At 43.4% G+C, this 20,915-nt stretch overlaps 1 protein-coding gene across 1 annotated transcript in view; it reads left to right on the top strand.

The window, feature by feature from the left end:
- Nucleotides 1-830: 830 nt before the first annotated feature.
- SYT14 (synaptotagmin 14) overlaps nucleotides 831-20,915 on the top strand; it is a 185,102-nt gene continuing 165,017 nt past the window's right edge. Inside the window, exon 1 of the mRNA XM_063443888.1 lies at nucleotides 831-865. Coding sequence (XP_063299958.1) covers nucleotides 853-865 — 13 coding nt within the window. The 5' untranslated portion in view covers nucleotides 831-852. The remainder of the gene's footprint in view (nucleotides 866-20,915) is intronic.

Raw genomic sequence — 20,915 nt, 5'->3', positions numbered from 1 at the left:
AATGCGATCCAGCATCCATGCATTGTCTTCCAAGCCTAGAAGCATGGCGGAGCACATTGCTTTCACATACGCTGGCAGAGCCTCCAGTTATGTGGAGTGCAGAATGCCGCAAATGTGATTGGGATCATGGGTCCTTTTCTCCATCCTGGTAGCCAGGGTCTGCCCAGTGTTTCATAGTCAGGGTGACCAGATCCACTATGTTTACATATTGATGGGCAGCACATGAAAAGTGAAAAATGAATTAGCTCTGTAATTCTATTCTGGTAGCCAGGGTCTGCCTGGTATGTAATAGGGTCCCCTGTGAGTATCATGGGTCCCAAGTTCTATTCTGGTAGCCAGGGTCTGCCTGGTATGTAATAGGGTCCCCTGTGAGTATTGGGGTCATGTGTCCCCAGTTCCACCCTGGTAGCCAGGGTCCGCCCTGTCTGTTTAGCTCACTGACCATACTGGTCCCCAGCCCCATCCTGGTAGTCAGGATGTGCCCAGTGTGTCACAGTGTCCCTGTGAGTATTGGGGTCATGTGTCCCCAGTTCCATCCTGGTAGCCGGGGTACGCCCTGTCTGTTTAGCTCACTGACCATACTGGTCCCCAGCCCCATCCTGGCATCAGGTGGTGTTTGCCCTGCTTCCCGCCATGCCCGTTTAAAACTGGACGCCAACCGTCGCCAGCAGCGCGTGGCACACAGGAAGAGTCCATTCCACGCACCCCTCCCTCTCCCACATCCAGCTTCTTTAAGAGCCGTAGACGCGCGTTTCCCTGCCTGGTGCCTTGTCAGTTACAGCCCGGCTGCTCGTTTGGTTCCTCCCCCCCCCTCCAACCTGTGTGCTTGGTACGCTCCGTCTTGGAAGCATCATGGCGATAGATGGTAAGTAGGCCAATAACCGTCTGCCCATCAGCTCATTAGCAACTTCTCAGCGGCTTCCCCGGGGCTGCCATCACCTGGGCTCTGCACACCCACATATAATGTGTGTACAATGATATATGTGGGGACCAAATGAGGGACACACACACATATATATGTGTTTATATACACACTCTCATACACCTGTACTGCCTGCACTGCCCTTTATAATTACTATTAATCTCTTTTACATATTGCAAATTCCACTCAATACATTGCATGTTTATGGAGGAATAGTTTGTGAATATTTAATGTACACTGTGTGTGTGAGGGGGGCTGACTGGAATAACTGACCTACTGGCTGATATAAGATAACCAATGGGCTACATCCTCTGAATATTATTATTATTATTATTATATTTATTATGTTAATGTACTCTCTATAGCAGATACAAGGGCTGATACTGTGTTTAAATGTACAATATATTGATAATAGGGTGACAAATAATGTGCATTGTGTATACATACATTGTATTAGGTATGAAATGAGAGCTAATGTATATTATATAAACTGCACACACACACACACACACACACACACACACACACACACACACACACACACACACACACACACACACACACACACACACACACACACACACACACACACACACACACACACACACACACACACCATTAGATAAGATACATGATGAGAGTGACAGCTAGTGAGTATCATGTGTACATTATATAGGTGTTGAAGTGACAGCTAATGTGTATTATATATAAATTAGTTGATAAAGTGACAGCTAATGTACATTATGTATTCAATGTTTACTGAGTGACAGCCCATGTGCTCTCTCAGTATTCTCAGTAGAAGCTGTAAGTTGCAACCATAATACATTGAGCATAGATGAAAGGAGCAGACTGTATGGTGCTGAATGGACAGCTCCTGAATTCACTTTTACTCTCGTTTAGAAGGTCTCCTGCCTGCCATGTGATCAATCTGTGCTTTGAGAATGTTATTACTAGATGACTTAAATGCTGTGCTATTTTCACTTCTGCATATGGGACAAATATAACACACGCATATAATTATATACAGCTATATATTAAGCACTCACAAGGCTAGGCAAACCCCTACTGCATGGTTCCTATAACTTTGCTGCTACCACTGTCTAACATTTACACATATTTGTTATAGATGTGCATGCTTTTAGGTTGTAGATGTTAAATATAAGCCTAATATTTCTTGTTTTTTTTTTTTTTAGCACTTTTGTGTAATATGTAATTTGCACAGACATGTGTGCCTAAAAGTGTTTAGAAACTGAATGACTTTGCAAGTATACAAATCTGAACAAATATGCACAATATGTTCAGGTCCTGCTAGTCATGCTAGCCACCAAAATGTTATTTTATTGCATGAAAAAAAAAACAATGTCTTTGCTCTTCGAAGTAAATATATGTGTATATTCTGTAATACAAAAGCTACATTTTTATCCCAGAACATACAAAACTAAATATTTAAATTTTTACACTGATTTAAAATTCTGACATAATTTGATGAATTTGAGTGACTTTTTTATTTTAACACACAGCAACAAGATGCATTTTAATCAAAGCACATAATATATGCATGAAGTATGTGCATGTGGACATACAAAACATGCATTTCCTTTACTTTCCTAAATTTGGATTTATGTTGATCCAATGGGTTCCCTGATGTCCTCAGGAGCATAACAGTGAAGGATTAAATCCCACATTGCCCTAGTCAGGATACCAGTTAGGGGCCTCCCATCACTCTTAGCATCAGAATGTTGAATGAGGTCAAGCTTGGCTAAGTATCTTCACGGAGCCTGGGTTTTAGCCAAACACCTGGGCCCAGGGCAGTCATCTATGGTTCTTCTGGATATGATGGTTTATGGAGATATATACCCTATGGTTGGCTGAGCATAGTGATCATTTTAATTCCAAGATAACTGGAATGCCAGCACTGGTCTATATGAAGATGAGGTAAAAATATAAATCTGCTTTTTATTTTATTTCCATTATACTATTATATTATTTAGTTGACATTTTCTTTCACAGTCAGTTAGCCTAGATACTTTGAATAAATCATAAATCCAGAGGGTAAGTAGGGCTGTTTACTTGGTGACTGAATCTTGTCCATATGTCATACATAACAGAACAATAAGGGCAACACAGTATTTAATTCACATTTTGTTCAGTCAGCATGTGCTCTGTGAAGGTTATACAGACCCTGCCCCACGTAGAAAATGACAGCAATGCTTTTATAAAGCCCACTAATGACATTATTTCATCATCGCTTACATGCCCAATAAATATGTATTCTAATTCATATTACGCAGCACTACTCCACCTTACTCGTATACTTCCAAGTTATAGAGAAAGAAACATATGGATGAATTTATATCATATTGTATCATGCAAGAAACTGCTTCAAATCCAAGCAGTAGAAAATAAACAAGTGATTTGGCTGGCCTGTGCACGTAACACAGAGAAGCAGGATTTACTGAGAGAGAGTAAGTGTATATCATGTATGTGTGCGTGTGTGTGTATGCAGATGTGTATTTTGTAATGTGTAACTGTGTGTGCCTTGGTATATGTGTACATGCAGCTGTGTGTGTATGGGAGTACGTAGCTCTATGTGTGTCTGTGTGTGTGTTTGGGAGTGTGCAGCTTTGTGTATGTGTGTGTATTGGAGTGTGTAGCTGTGTGTGTGAGAGTGTGTAGTTAGGTGTTTCTGAGAGTACAGATCTATGTGTGACTATGCACATCTGGGAGTATGGTTCTGTGGTTTGAATATAAAAAGATGACCAGTGGCCCACTCCTATTGAAGACTGTGAAATGGACTTCTAATCAAGGGCTGTCATTTGGACCCTGGAATATTCAGACACCTTCTAGAAGTACCTTGAGAAACCACCCTGATAGCAAATTTACTCCACCTAGGGAAACCTAGAAAAATACCTTTTTGTACCGACTGTTTTACTAGCTGAAATAATGCCATAAGGTATTTGATGCAAATACTTAGTAAGAAAATTAGTGTAATTGTGGCTTTAGCTGTGTTCTTATATATGTCTTCTTGATGTTTTAAAGAGGGTACGCAACTCGAGTTGTAAAGGAATATAGAGTAATGCAGAGGATGTTGTTGAGAACTGTGGGTGAAACAGTAGAGTATGCCCTCTCTTTTGCCATAATGCAAAAAAATGGGATATTCAAATTGCTGCATTGTTAATAAATATTCTGGTTTATTTTGCTGTATTTTATGGGAAACATCACACTCCTAGCTTATCTATTGATATTTGTATTCACTGGATGTGCTGACAGGAGTACCTGCCTTTATAAGCAGGCTTTTGAAGTGAGATTCATGAATCACTATCAGTGCTGGAAGAAATTTCACACACAAAAGCGGAGATGTTTAAAGCGGCTGTTCCATCTGCTAGATTTTATATAATTTTTTTTTATTTTATTTTTTAAAATTACATGTGTATTTCTGCTGAATATATTTCAAATAAACGTAACTCTCACACTGACACACAATAACGGGAAATCTGAAGATGTCTATTCTCCTTTATGCCCCGCTCTCCTTATGGTGGAGTAGCGTGTTCGATGCTGACACGCCATTGATGAAAATCCAATACAAGCATGTTTGTGGCGATATATAACCTTTAGAGTGTGCTAGGTACTCAGGATTTGATATTAATAGACAATTACTCATAGAAAATACAGTATAAAAACCTTTTTGAGAAGCAGGAAGTCAAGGTCCCCCAATACATCGTAAATAAATAAACCTTCACAATATGAATAAACAAAGATATGCACAACCTGGCATTGAGTGTCTCATTTGCATAGTCTAGCTACAGGGAGGCATTTGGGCCAGCGCTTAATTAGAGAAAACTGAAAAGTTGAAGAAGTAATAAGTAGTGACACACTAATAAAGAAGTAGCAAAAAAAAATCAAAAACATGAATTCAGTGTTTTGCTAATCAAATAGGAATTCCTGGAGTGTTGTAGTTTATTACGGTCTGTCCATAGCACCTCTTAAAGGAACATTCTAATGTAAAAAAAAAATACATTTGATCTCAGGTCTAATTGGATGCTTTGACGAATATGGTGCCTGTGTGACATCATATGTTTTTCACAGAGAAAAGCATTTGACGCGTTTAGTGTCAACTAAGCTATGTATGATTATGCAGAACACTGTCTCTGACAGGTGCTGGTTTGGGAAAATGAAAACATTGTAATTTTTTTCAGAAATAGCAATGCTTTGCATTGTCTGAGAAAAGGACAGAGTGTGTACTCCAAAGGCACAACATTAAGTTGTAGTTGCTTTCCAGTTTTCATTAGCAGATTTTACTGGATGTAACCCACCAGGTGTTTCAATGAATGGTAATGCAGGAAGTCAAGTAGTAGCCTTAGGTGCGTTGTTTCTCACGTCTTCACAAGCAAAAGTAAAATAAAGGAGTCAGGTAGAGTTTCAGTCTTGACAAAGACTGCAATTTTGCAAGGTACACTTTCTGGTAGAATACAATTAATATTAGAACTCTCCCTCATTCTGTAACTCCGTTAATTTACATTTCCATTAATGCTGTCCCTAACAATGCCCTAAAGGCTATACAGTCTTTGGTATCCTGTAGTTGTCTGTCCTGCAGTACTGGGAGGGAAGGATGGGAATCCCTGTCTGGATCATTTACTTTTTAAAAGCCTGCCCTGTGTATTTTTTTTTTTTTTTAAGTAAAAACATTCACGAGAAACATTTAAGGGATATTCACTAAACCAGAAATGATGGAGAATTAACAAGGGAATTGCAAATTTAAGCCATAATAAATAAACAGAAAACAATTTCTCGAACCCTCCTGCTATTTTTGAGTTTAGAAATTTTGACCCAACATTTGCAGTCTTCTTGTTAATTCTAAACAAATCCAAGTTCAGTGAATAAGCCCTATTTTTTTTTTAATGCTTTATTTTATTTGTGCATAGTGTGAACATTCATGTTTGCACTGCCACGATAGCTGGTGCAAGCAGGTGTGAAAACATACATTAACATAGGTATGGCATTGAAAGACATTGCACGGTTTTTATATTCAAGATAGGAAACACGATAAGGGTTAAACAATGGATCATGGTTGCATAGAAAATCTGCCTGTCTCAGTGTGTAGTAATGCAGTAAACTGAATAATCCTGCAACCTATGGGGATTAACATGCTAGCTGAACATAGCTGCGTCTTGCGTAGTATATAAGGTAACATCGCTGCACTATCTGAACATATAATTATCATGCTGCGTCAAGAGCTAATAGAATGTATATATGCATTGTGGTTATGATGTCGGTCAGCAAGTAGAACCTATCACTGTGGTATGCAAGCTATATTGATTGACCAGGTATGGATTGCTAAACTACTGACAGGTAGGCATGTATTTGTCTGCATATTCGCGCGCTATATAGTGGGTAGCTGAAGAGTGATATGTTATGCGTTTACTGCCTGAGTGGTAGTCAAGAGTGGTGGACTGCTAGGCACATATTAAACTCTGGCTAATCATGCTGCATGTGGTTATGAGGGCTAGTGCAGGTCTGGGTGCTACTAGGCTAGGTGAAGTGCTTACAACGAAACAGGTAGCTTGTTCAACATGGATGTGTTAGTGCTTGTAGGGAGAATAAAAATAAAACTGTGAAATGGTGGACAGTACAGTAATATGGCAGCTGTATGTATCAAATCATGAGAAGCAGATATTATGCTAAAGTCCTCTGGGGTCCCCCAGATATAAGTCCCTCTTCGAGCTAGCCATTAGGTAGAGAAGTGCGTCTCTAGGGTTGTGTAAATATATTGTGCCGATATACGCAGGCTAGTGCGGTAAGATAAAGAATAATGTTGCATGCTAAACTATAGTTAACTGTAAATAATAATCAACGGTATCCGTGTTACTTAGCTGCTGCTGGGTACTAAGGTGCCCTGAGGTGAGCAAATGTCCCTGCAGTGGTACGGTAGGACATTTCAGGGTAGTCTTTCATCCGATCCCACAGGTGGGCCAATGGAGGCCAGCTGACTCCTTGTCTGGCAGGCGTGCGTCACTCAGAAGCATGAGAGGCTGTGTGCTGAGCCCGGTTCTCTGCTTGCGGTCCATAGTAGGTCTGCCATGGTGGGTTGTTTCTGGGTGTGTCTCGTTGTAGCCCTTCTGGCCGGTACTCCTCTGTTCCCTGTCGGAGAGGCATGTAGTGTGGTGATGTGGAAACAAGGTGTCATTCTTGCCCCGGGGTTTTGGTGAAGTTGATACCACTTGGTAATGCCCTTGGGGTCTTCTGGGGTCTGTGGTCTTCCTGTTTGGGTGGGCCTTGCATGCTCTCGGTTTAGACTGTTGTGTATATGTTGCAGCCCTCCGTGGGGATAGTTTGTACTTGCCGATTAGGGCCCTCTGCACTCTCCGTCCGGGTGGGTAGCATCTGCTCGTTGTATGTGCTTGGGGCTTCCTCCCGCCATCCAGGGGAATCCTGCGCCTCATCTTGCCGCCTTTGCGTTCACCCATGGATAACTCTTGAATAACTGCAGTTTGCTCTGCTCTGTGTGACAACGTTGCCCAAAATTTGTTAAAGATCTCCTCGATTGTGTCGGTCGTTTTGGTGTTATGGCCTGTTGCTTCAGGTTGCAATGTTTGTTTGCCGCGAGTAGTGGAGTTAGGCGTGTCCGCCATCTTGGGTGCCGCCGCTCTTGTGCTGCCTGAGATTGTCACCGCTTCCACTGATTTGTCCAGGGTTGCGGTCTCCCAGCTCGGCAGGGACCGGGATGTCCCCCACCGGTCCACGGGGGGGGGGGGGGGGGGAGGGAAGGCGATGTGAGAGTGCTCCCTCTTCAGCCAGAGAACCGGGAGAGCGTCCGCCTCCCCTCGGCTCCCACCCGTGTAGGCCACAGGCTTCGATGTGGACGGTTCAGCCACGGGGGGTCTCAAATCTGGTATCCCCCGATGCAGCATCACTTCCTAGTCAGGAATTTCTTTGTCCACAGCTGATACGTTTGGGTGGTCGGGCGTTAAAACCCGAATCTTGGCCTCAGGCTCAGGAGCTCTTAACAGGCACGTCTGCTTTGCTCGGCAGGTAAGCTCCGCCCAACCTGAATAAGCCCTATAGTCAACAATGATGTACTAGATCTAATTTAATTACTGATTCTGAGCACCCTAAGGCATATACCGGTATTTCACCTTGGCATCTTTGTATTGTTCTTTTCTAGAATATACAGCTTTCTCTTTGGTACTGATGTATATACCACAAACTACCCAGTTATTCTATTATTTTTATTGTTAAAGTCTTGCTGCTAAAGGTTTTGGCTCTGCTTTTGTGTTCTGAAAAATGTCAGTCTTTTTATAAGAAAGTTGTTCTGTGTAATGCAGTAGTAAGATCTATGGCTGTTGGTATGTATTACTTATGTATAAGGCATTTACTTATTTATAACGTGCCATCTAGTTGCGCATTGTGGATCTTTAAATAATATAAAGCCGGCATGCTTTCACAGCAGATAAGAAATATATTTTTTCAGAGAATTTTCTATAAAACCTTTTTTTTTAAATTTTTTTTTTTACTTGTGTTGCTGTAAATTAATACAATTTTAAATTGATTAGGTTTATATTATTTTTTTTCTTCATTTTAATATTTGTCTCTTTCCCAACATTCTATACACCCCAGAGCGCACCTGCTGTCCTTGAAGAGGCAGTCTAAGCACCATTCTCATTACAGGCAGCTGTAGTGGTTATGGTGCCAGGAGTCTCCTGGTGCTGTCTCACTGCAAGTAGAGCTTTGAGCTTTGGAGTCGGTACACAAAACCTTTGACTCTGACTTCATCTCAGACTTCTCAATTTATGGTACCTCTGACTTGTTATATGAGTGTATATTATACATTACACTAGAGACTAAAATTGTGGAAACTTTTTTAAAGTTTGTATTGCTAATGTTTGATGGTTCATAACATCCTTTTTCTTTTTTTAGAATAATGCCATGAAATAATATATCACTAAAAAAATTATTTTATGCAGAATGTAATACACCAAATGTGTTAAATTATATTTATTCTATCAAAAGTTATAGGTAAATAACCAGAAAAAGAAAGCTCAACTGCCTTAACCTCTTAAGGACACATGACATGTGTGACATGTCATGATTCCCTTTTATTCCAGAAGTTTGGTCCTTAAGGGGTTAAGTAACATGATGTGGATTTCCTTAATCCAGTTTCACACAATTATAAATTATTATATTATGTTAATAATGCTATGTTGGGCACTATTACAATTGTTCACCCTCATTTCAACAGAAAACAAGTTAAATAGGTTCAAGTACACTTTAATCCTACACCGGGCAAGGTTCTTATTTTTAGTTTCCACGGCCAGTCTGACCTTGCGCCGCATCATCTGTGATTCAATCAAATGCATATCATAGAGCTACTTACATGGTTCTCTCCAGTTCTGAGCTGAGAACCATGTAAGTAGCTCGCAGGCCAATGATTAAAATGGATTTATTTTTAATAAAACGTGTTCCATTGCATTTTACATTACATTGTATTACATTTCATGGTGTTATTTTAAAAAAGACTGATGTTATGAGCCATAAAACGTCAGAAATACTTATTTTCCAATAGGTTTCCACAACTTTGACAAATAGTGTTTAATTACAGTACAAATACCCTATTACGATTTACCAAACATGCTGGTGCAAAAGTTGATATTTTAAATGTAAAAAAAAAAAAATCTCCCAAAAACTATTAGGCGACAAATATGCCAGGTATAAAGGTACGGATACATGACTGAGACGAAAATCAGGCATTGGCCAACACACACAATTCTTTAATATTCCACATAGCTCTTTATCACTTTCAACTTCTTTTCAAAAGAAACAGAATTTACGGAGTGCTTACCATCACCGTTATCACCTGGTTGAATACGCTGAGGTCAACATTAGTTCATTTATATTTTTGTTTTTATTTCTTGGTAGGTATTTCCTGTCTTTCAAGTAATATTCAAATATTATATGTAAAGTATATATGAAATATAAGTAGGAGAATGATACCTTAAATATACAATACAATACAAAAAGAAATCATGAGCTCATGTCACTGGCCAATCATTTAGCAGATGTGAAGCCCTCTCAGCCACATAGCTGTGACATTACTACTGTGCTCCCTTACGGGGCTAGTTTACCAGAGGTTTATTCATTTGTCATCAGAAAGGAAGGAACCACTAATGAAGTTTATTCGGTATAAAAACAATGTGTTCTGTATACCTGCAAAAACTAGGAATGTTTACTTGCTTACATGAATATATTATGTTTTATGTCAACATATTCAGCTTGTGAGCAAGATGGGCTCAGCTCCCAGAAGGGGCATTGCAGTCGATCCCATGTTACCTGTTATGTGAACTCTGTTAATCCCAGGGCTGATTAAGTTTGGCACTGATACGGCAGTATGTTTATGTGTTTTACATTTTCTTTGTGCATCGTTGGCTAAGTGCCATGCTAGAAATATTTTTTCTTTTCTCCCCTCACCCCTTACTTTCACAATGTAGATGTTGCACGGAGTAAAAACTATTTTTGAAACACAAATGAAAAGCAACAGAGAACAAGCATCATTCAGTATGAAGGCAACATTATCAAACAGTGATACTCACTAAAGGGAGAACTGTCAGGAATTCAGAGTGAATTCAAAAAGGGTTCTTTCATAATGTAGAATTCAAAGTGAATTCAATGTGAATTTCAAATTTAAGGCTAGAGTAGCCAAATTTAAGGCTAGAGTAGCCAAACCCTCTGCATAGCTAACTTAGAGAATTTTTCAGATCAGGTTATTTTGGCCTTGCATCCGCAATTCATTTTGAACTCTCACTTTACTAAATAACCCTGAAAGTAAATTTCAAATTTTGGCCAAACTATTCGAACTGGAATAATTTCCAGAGTGAGCTGTGCTTCTAGTACAACTATTTTGGTCTTGAATTTGAAATTCATTTGGAATTAAATTTGAATTTACGCCAATTCTTAATGAATAACCCTAAAATGGTTTACTTGGGTGGATAATGCAGGGGGGTAAGTAATACATACCTCAACTGTACTATCATTCTCCGGAAGTTCTCCATCCCATGAAACTTTTCGAAGGGCCTCTTAGGAGAAATGTAGTAAGAAATGCTTCAGTAGTGCCATATGAGTGCAGGCGCCAAGCGTATGGCACTGCAGGAGTTAATGTAATTTACATGCCATGCCTGGACTGTGAGAGTTTGCATGCAAACTAAAAAACAAAAAGTAGTGAGAATTAAGAAAAATAGCACTTGTGACAGTTCCTCTTTAATAACCCACATATCTACACTCAAATAAACATAGAAGACACTTGCATGGCGATATATGTGCATGCCCACACACTAATTTCATATGGTTGAGGAGTTGATTGACATAATTTTACTAGGTTTCTGAAATAGACACAAATGATGATTGCTAAAGAACTTTGAGACAAATGTACCCTCTGTTTAGTTAATAGATGCACGGATCTGGAAACGAATACATTCATGTATTTACATTCATATATTTAAACAACTATAATATTTTGAGCAGGTGGCACAGCTTGTATATACCAGGTTACTACCTGCTAAACATGCATTTATGTCCACATTATAACCTTTCAGAGGCATTCATTGCAAGTTGTGGATTATGTTATGCAGAGCAGCGATAATCAGCTTATTACTATGGATGCAGACTTCAAGTGTTGCTTGAATACATAATTCTCATGCCAATGAGTTTCCAGTGATGCCCAGCCAAAAGGAAAATGGAGTTCTGAAACCTCATCTGAGTTGCCAGGTTTAGCTCTTAGTGACCTATATAATGATGACAAAAGTTAAATGCTAGCTGTCTTCATGTTGTGTTTTCCACATGGGTATATTTATATATAGCAAGACAGGCAAAACTAAAAAACTCTGTGTGCAATACCCTTATGCCGCAACTAGGTAATGAAGGGTAATTAACGTAACACACAAATAGAGTGGTTACGTACTATTCCTGGTAGAAGCACAGTCAGGTTTCTGGTGCTGGTCCCGTTGTAGCCATAAAGTTAAGGGTGGACCGCACTAACAGAAAAATCCAACAGAGTAGTTTGTTTTAAAGTACTTTGTTTATTCATTCAGTATGCAACATGGTACAAAGATGATAAGACAAACCTCATGCTGTATAGAACAAGGGATCTGGATAAAGACATGCAAAACACTAAGGAAATACAAGATCCTAAATCCTTATATCTGTGAGAACGGTAGGAAATAAAAGTGAAAAGGGCTAGATATGCAACCACGAAGGGCTTTGGACTAATTTCAAGCCTCCCCTGACCTGCCGCTTTATGCAATGATTCAGACTTGAGAAAGGGAGGTTCTCCCGAAAGCTTGTCATTAAAAAATTCTGTTAGTCCAATAAAAAAGGTATTACAAGATACAAATTTTATCTGTTTTTTAGATCTACATCACTGGACTAATACGGCTACAATCTCTACTTGAACTATATATATATATATATATATATATATATAAAATAGAAAAAATACCGGCACTCTAGGTCTTCCAAATGGTGCTGTTTAATTGCAGATCATCCAAGGTCAACGTTTCAGCCCTGGTTCAGGGCTTTCATCAGGACACATAAAAACCATCTACTGCAACCGACCCATTTTTTAGACAAGGCGGGGACACAGGCAACAACAAAGCCCTTGAGAACCACCACAAGAAGTCGAAACAAAAACGACAAAGAACAACCACAAGAAGAGGACAAAAGGGAAGGGGCCACTGGATGCAAAAAAACACCGCTGCGGAGATAATCCCTGTATTCAATTTGTCGGACCGAGAACTGGATCATAAAGAGATTGATGTATTAAACAAGGGACTGTCTTTCATCCCCACAAGAACTCCGAACAAATTTGAATGGCAAGTGGAACTATACAAATTCGGTCGTACACTAAGACTAAAAGACAACCACAAAACAACCAACAAATTGCAAGTACGGATACCCCTGTGAAAAAATATCAATTTAAGAGACCCAGTCAATTCGATCCCCCACCGAATCAGCCGACGATTAGGACGTTCTTATCTACAATCAAAAATGAGACGGAAGGTATCATGACCAAACACACTTCACAATTCAGTAACTTTTCTAAGGAACAACATGAAATAGTATGTAAACTATCGACAGACCCCTCTATTGTGATCCGCCCTGCGGATAAAGGGGGTGGAATTGTGGTCATGAACTATAAGAATTATGCGGATGAAATCCAGCAACAATTGATGCAATCAAATACCTATCTCCACTTGGACCATGATCCAACTAACAGTATTGCCCGTAAAATTGAAGACACACTCCTGATGGGCCTACGGGCGGGACATATCGATATGGACCTATATGAATACCTCCAGAAAAAACACCCTCGCACGCCAATATTATATACGTTGCCGAAGATACACAAGAGCCTCACCAGCCCACCAGGGAGACCGATTGTCTCTGCAATTAATGGCATTCTGGAACCAATAGCGAAATACCTCGACTACGTGTTCAAGGAACCTGTAACAGCCATTACGACGTGCTTGAAAGACACTAAAAGCCTTTTATCTGACTTAGACACTATTGAGGGGTTTAATGGCCTTCTAATAACTATGGACGTAAGTAGCCTGTACACGGTTATACCACACGAGGAGGGTATTGAAACAATGAGGAAACTACTGTCAACATCACCACAGTACCAAGGACCGTCAATAGAATTCATCATGGAACTCCTATCATTGACCTTAAGCAACAACTACTTTCGGTTTGAATCCCAATGGTTCCTCCAAATTTCTGGTACATCTATGGGGGCCGCTATGGCCCCCATGTATGCAAACGCATATATGTATGACTTCGAACAGCAACACATCCTCACACAGTTTGAAAAACAGATAGTTAAATACTATCGATATATTGATGACATCTTGATCCTATGGAGAGGGTCCAGAGATGAAGCCCTTGTATTGGTAGAATATATCAACCATCTACCTACCCCGATCAGAGTAACTTCACAGATCGAAGAAAACTGTATACAGTTTTTGGATGTTGAATTGAGGATGATGAACCAACGACTCGAGTATAGATTATATACGAAAACGACGGATCGGAACACTTTGTTACACCATGAAAGTTTCCACCCTAAATCTCTCAAAAATTCACTCCCACTTTCACAGTTTCTACGAGTGTGTCGGAACAACTCTCAGAACGAACAATGTGAGGAGCAACTGAAGGTCATGTACTGCAAATTTTTAACTCGAGGCTATAAACGTCCAGACTTGGACAAAGCCCTTCAAAAAGCAAAATTACAACATAACCAGAAAATTGGAGGAACTAAGAAGGAAGGCAACCCTAGGTTGGTCTTTCCCATGAAACTACATACAGCGAGCCAAGAGGTCACGAAATCTATTAGACGCAATTGGAACATCCTACGACAGGATCCAACCCTACCAAAGCAATTTGTACATCCACCAATGTTCTGCTTTAAGAGAAATAAGAATTTGAGGTATATACTAGTTAAAACGGACCCAGTACACTGCTACAACCCAATAATATCGACAATAAGAAACAACGGCTGTGTAAGATGCCTGGGGTGTGTAACCTGTGGCCACATCACTCCAGCCAAGACTTTTTCTCATCCCTATACGGGCAAGAAATACAAAATAGCCCATAGGATACATTGTCGCACAGAGTTCGTGATCTATAAGCTTACATGCCCATGTGGACTAAGCTATATAGGAAAAACGGAGACAGCTCTCTGCGAGAGAATAAGAGGCCACAGGTCCAGCATCCGACTAGCCTATCGTGATGGCAAGTCGGACAAACCTGTGGCCAGACATTTTTTAGAGAAAGCCCACCAACTTGCTACTCTAAGATGTTTGGCCATCGATCACATCCCTGAAATGGCTAGAGGAGGTGACAGAGGAAAGATCCTATTGCAGCGTGAAATATACTGGACATTGGAACTGGATACCTTGTCCCCGAAGGGGCTAAATGAGAAATGCTCATTCATCCCCTTTCTATAACTATTAAACCCCTAAATGGGTATATTACTTTTTCCCCCCGAGAAAAGAGAGAATTTTTTTTTTAAATTTACCATATGTTTTTTTTATATACATTTTTCATATTGCAAATGTGTACTAGATATAACCTTTGAGCACCCCCACAGCTGATAAAGGGGATTGCCCGAATAGATGACGACTGCCGGTTCTTTTGTATATAGCTCTTTATCTATGATTGCATATTATTCTACTCTTAATGTCACCCATAAGATAATTTACAACAGGGGATTATCACTTTACACTTACTGCCTGTTGACACTTCTTAGAGTGCTCATACACATAGAGATGCCCCCATAGAGAGGCCCTATAGATGTTCCCACTTAATACACTCTTCTCTTTTAAAATGAGACAATGATGCTTTTTTCCTTCCCTGGATAGGGTTACACTTAGTTTAGGTTACCACTATAAATATGTACATATCACTTTTATATTATACACGTTTTCTTTTACATAGTTGATCACTGTTTTCACTGGTACGATGTAGATAATATACTACAATATTACTGCTCTGAATTGAGCAGATCACATTAAAGTATACACAAGGATTTTATCCCCTTGTCGATATTATATATAGATAGTTCCCTGTATGAGCATATGCCCACTGTTCATTATCCAAATTTTTTTTTCGTTTGGATGAGAAGGGGCGTGGAAGTGACTCTGCCGTCACCTCGCTGGTCCAATCACCCGCGGACGAGAGGAGGGACTCTCCCGACGGTGCACGTAAGCACGATTACCCACAGCCGCAATGTATATGTGGTTGCTGGGGTAACGTGACGTAGCCGCGTCACGTGGGGGATTCAGCGGAATGGTGACGGACAGGGCATTCCTGGAGCTCCACACATGCGCAGTCAGGCGCGGATAGACGCCGGATATCGTGGCTGATTCCCCACAGCTGATCGGGTAAGAAAAAAAAAAAAAAGTCACTGTGCACCAGGCTATAATTTAACAAGTTGGAGTGCAGGAATTTTTTGTTTCACTATATATATATATACACATATACACACCCGTATATATATATATATATATATATTTTTTTTTATTATACATATACATTTATGTAATATTTTTACATAATTAAGTAATTTTATTAATTATAATTTGTGGGACCTGCCCAGGTAACCTAGGCAGAAAGTCCAGAGAATTTAATTTGCTAGCACTATTTTTACCCTGTAACTTTCCAAGACACCATAAAAGCTGTACATGGGGGGTACTGTTTTACTTGGGAGACTTCGCTGAACACAAATACTAGTGTTTCAAAACAGTAAAATGTATTACAACGATGATATCATCAGTGAAAGTGAAGTTTTTTGCATTTTTCACACACAAATGGCACTTACACTGACAATATAATTATTGTGATACGTTTTACGGTTTTAAAACACCATGACCGGTGTATAGTCGCCATATGGGCTGGCGGAACCTTGGACAAAAAACCCCCCACATACCTAACCCAATAACACACTGACACCTGGTATATGGGAAAATTTGTCCACAGCTTTATTAAATAATTTAAATAATATATAACGATAATATTGCTTTAAATAAATTAACATATAAACATGGGTCATTGCCCCCACCTTCCGCCCCTCTCATCCGTATCCTTCTTTTTAATAGAGGGCAATGACCCCCAACATAACAAATACAAATATGTAACGACATTTTCCAACCTCGCCAACTTGAACCGAACAAGTGCCAACCATAAGTAACCATGGCAGGGGTATACCCGGATACCCCTGCCCCACCAGGTTCTGAGCCACCTCCAGGACTCGAAACCACCATTGACCATAATTCCACTTTTTTCCATGTTCCTCACGTTCCTCATAGGGAGCCTATGTCCTCTCTCTCAGCTCCCTATCCCGCCGCTGTGAAAAAACGGGAAACCCCTATCTAAACATAAAATATAGGGAGGGTGGGCGGGACAAACTGAACCGGGTAGGAAATTAGAAGTGAACCTTACAAAATGGCTCCTCCCTTAAATAGCCAATCCCACATATCCCATAACCCACCTGTCCTGTCTGTCCCTCCTGGGCCCGCCTCCTAACCCCTGTCAAGGCCCTGTTCCGCTTAAGCTGCGCTTTGGCTACATGGGGCTACATGACCGGTGTATAGTCGCCATATGGGCTGGCGGAACCTTGGACAAAAAACCCCCCACATACCTAACCCAATAACACACTGACACCTGGTATATGGGAAAATTTGTCCACAGCTTTATTAAATAATTTAAATAATATATAACGATAATATTGCTTTAAATAAATTAACATATAAACATGGGTCATTGCCCCCACCTTCCGCCCCTCTCATCCGTATCCTTCTTTTTAATAGAGGGCAATGACCCCCAACATAACAAATACAAATATGTAACGACATTTTCCAACCTCGCCAACTTGAACCGAACAAGTGCCAACCATAAGTAACCATGGCAGGGGTATACCCGGATACCCCTGCCCCACCAGGTTCTGAGCCACCTCCAGGACTCGAAACCACCATTGACCATAATTCCACTTTTTTCCATGTTCCTCACGTTCCTCATAGGGAGCCTATGTCCTCTCTCTCAGCTCCCTATCCCGCCACAAGCTCAGACCTTGACCCCTTAAGCTGTCTGAGCTCCGCCACCCCGAAGAAGGAACGCCCTCCGCATCCCTTCCTGCAGACCCAAGTTCAGCAGGTCGTAACCCACTGCCGAAAGGTGTACACCGTCCGAGCGGTAATACCCATCCAACCCCTCCTCCAGTTCCTGGTGCCTTACCACCACTCCCCCCAGTTTCCTAACAAAACTTGCCATCAGGCTGTTCACCTTACCCCTGCATCTATCAATGGCTACCGGGTCCCGGGCGTAACGCCACCGCTGCCTCGGAACAATCTCCGACCATACCAGCATCACCCCGGGAAGCAGATCAACCAACCGGTTAAGATCCTGCTTCATCCATTTTACCAGCCTCCGCTGCGGGGTGAGGCCCAGGTCATTACCGCCTGCATGTAAAACTAGCATATCTGGCCGCGCCCCGCCTGCGACCATACCAACTATTACCCTGCAGACGTCCCCCCAGCAGAAGCCCCGATACCCCCACCAGCGCACTACGAGCTGGTCCTCCGGAAAGCCCAGCTGCTGGCCTTGAGCTCGAGCTGCAGCCCTCCGTCCGGCCCAGAAAATGAAGGAATGACCCACGATCCAAGCGACCCGGCCTGGGGAAGAAAGAAAAAACACAGGATAAAACCACCCGTACCCCCCAGGCCGCCCCAATGTCCCTTAGTGTTCCAACATACCCAAGCGTACATATGAGCGGAACCTAACAGATTCCCATCTCCCAATCCGCTTGACTACCTCATCCCCCAAACCTAGACGTGTGGCCTCCGTGGCCGCCCCAATACGAAAGGAGTGGGTGCCGTATGTGCCGGCATCCAGTCCCATCCGACCCAGACTCAGACTGAAAACTTTCTGAAATTGGAAGCGAGAGAGCGACGAGCCATCCGCATGGACCAACAGGGACCCGCCAACCGCGGGCCTCTGACCCAAATACTCCGACACCGCAGCTACTGGGCACAATGCCGAGCCCGGCAGGGCCCCCAGCGTAACGTCCCGGCCCTTACCTTCCACATCCGTCTTGGACCTAGCCAAGTGTACCACCAGCTTCCCATCCAGTATACGTACCCCAGACACCTGTAAGCCCCCCGTGGCCGCCCGGGTGTTGCTCACCAACTCCCCGACGCGGAACGCCCCAAAGAAAGCCAAAAGAAATGCCACACGGAATAGCGACACCTCAAATGCATTGAAACAAATGGAGGGCAGCGCCTGAACAAGCCCTTCCAGCACATGCACCGACACCGGGCGCCTAGCGTCGGGGGCCCTCCGAGCCCTCCGATACCCTTTGAGTGCTTGCCGGACAATAAACGCCTTGGTAAGATCCGCTCCACCATGGAGCTTGAACCAGAACGCCATTGCAGCCATGTTCCGGTCAATCACCGCCGGGGAGGCGCCCCCCGCCAGTAATTGAAAGGTAAACCACAAGAAGGCATCCAGAGGCGGCTCCCCTCGTACCCCTCGGCCCAGCCCGCCCCAGGAACGTTCCCATGAACTCCAGACCTTACTGTATGCGGCCCATGTGGCCGGTGCCAGCGAAGCCTTCACGAGTCCGCCAAGCAGGACGCTCCTAGCTGCCACATCTCGATCGGGCACGGCTGACCCCTGTCCTGGGCCTCCGGGGCCATCGTTCGAAACCGGGACCACTGAAAACGAGACAGAGCGTCAGCCACCTCGTTCAAGTACCCAGGCACATGGCGCGCGCGAAAAACCACATTCAGGGACATGCACAACAAAACAAAGCGCCGCAGCAGAGTTACCACCGGCCTCGATGCTGCAGACTGATTATTAACCGCGTGCACCACGGACATGTTGTCCGAGAAGAAAACCACTTTCCTGTCCCTCAACCGGTCCCCCCACAGCGCCAGCGCCACCACCAGTGGGAACAGCTCCAGAAACGCCAGGTTACGCATGAGGGGGCTCTGCCCCCATGCCTCCGGCCATTTTTCTGCACACCAGCTCCCACCGAAGTAGGCCCCAAAACCCACGCTACCCGACGCGTCGGTGTACAGCTCCAGCTCAGCTGTCGACACGCCCCCTTGCCGAAAGAACACCGTCCCGTTAAAGTCCCTGAGGAAGGTATCCCACACCCCCAAGTCCGCCCGCATGGACGAAGATACCCGGATGAAATGGTGAGGGGACCCAATCCCCGCGGTAGCCGCCGATAAGCTGCGGCTAAACACCCTACCCATGGGTATCACCCTACAGGCGAAATTGAGCATTCCGACCAATGACTGCAGTCGGCGCAGGGTCACTTTCCGTGCCCGACGCACCTCTGCCACCACGCCGCGCAAACCTTCCAGCTTTGCCAGCGGCAGCCGACATTCCCCCCGCACTGAATCTATCTCCAGACCCAGGAAACTAAGGCACTCAGTCGGGCCCTCAGTTTTATCTGCCGCCAGCGGCACCCCAAAGCAGCCCGCCACCCATTGAATGGTACCTAACAAGTGCTGGCACGCGGGAGATCCGGCCGGCCCCACACACAGGAAATCATCCAGATAGTGCACCACCGCTTTATCTCCCGCTTCCGTCCGCACCACCCACTCGAGAAATGAACTAAACTTCTCAAAGTAAGAGCACGAAATGGAGCACCCCATGGGAAGGCACAAATCCACAAAGTAGCCCCCTTCAAAGAAGCACCCTAACAGGTGGTGACACGCCGGGTGCACCGGAAGCAACCTAAAAGCAGCCTCGATGTCCACCTTGGCCATCAACGCACCACGCCCGGCTCTCTTCACCAGCTCGACCGCCTGGTCAAATGATGCGTAAGAGACCGAGCATAGGTCCCTGTCAATGTCGTCGTTCACCGACTCCCCTTTAGGATAGGAAAGATGGTGAATGAGCCGAAACTTCCCTGTTTCTTTCTTGGGGACCACCCCGAGGGGAGAGACCCGAAGGCCCGCCAGTGGCGGGGCCACAAAAGGCCCCGCCATCCTACCCAACCGCACTTCCTTGTCCAACTTCTCCCGAACCACCTCTGGGAACTCCACCACGGACTTGAGATTATGAGGGCAAGCAGTGCCACCCCTCTCCCGAAACGGAATGACAAACCCTTGCCCAAACCCCGCTCTAAGCAGCTCCGCGTCTGCCCTGTTACCGTAGCGGTTTAGCCAGGGCTCCATCGCGTCTAATTTCACTGGGGTTAGCCCCCGAGGTAGTGGGAGACCCTCCGCCGCCAACCGCGGCAGAGGCTCCTGTCCCCCCGGACTTCCCTTTCTTGAAACAACGTTGGAGCCCATGAGCCCCACCGCAGCCCGAGCACTCGTGCTTGAAGCGGCAGGCTGCGCCCCACTTGCACTGGCCCTCATTAAAGAGCCAGCATAAGCCCTTCTGCGAGGCGGCCGACGAGGAGGACTGACCCTTAGCGCCAGCCGCGTGCTGAAAG

Source organism: Pelobates fuscus, chromosome 2 (assembly GCF_036172605.1).
Source record: "Pelobates fuscus isolate aPelFus1 chromosome 2, aPelFus1.pri, whole genome shotgun sequence".
NCBI classification, from domain to species: Eukaryota; Metazoa; Chordata; class Amphibia; order Anura; family Pelobatidae; genus Pelobates; species Pelobates fuscus.
The sequence above is the reverse complement of the archived record's forward strand: the minus strand, read 5'-3'. Positions and strand labels throughout refer to the sequence as shown.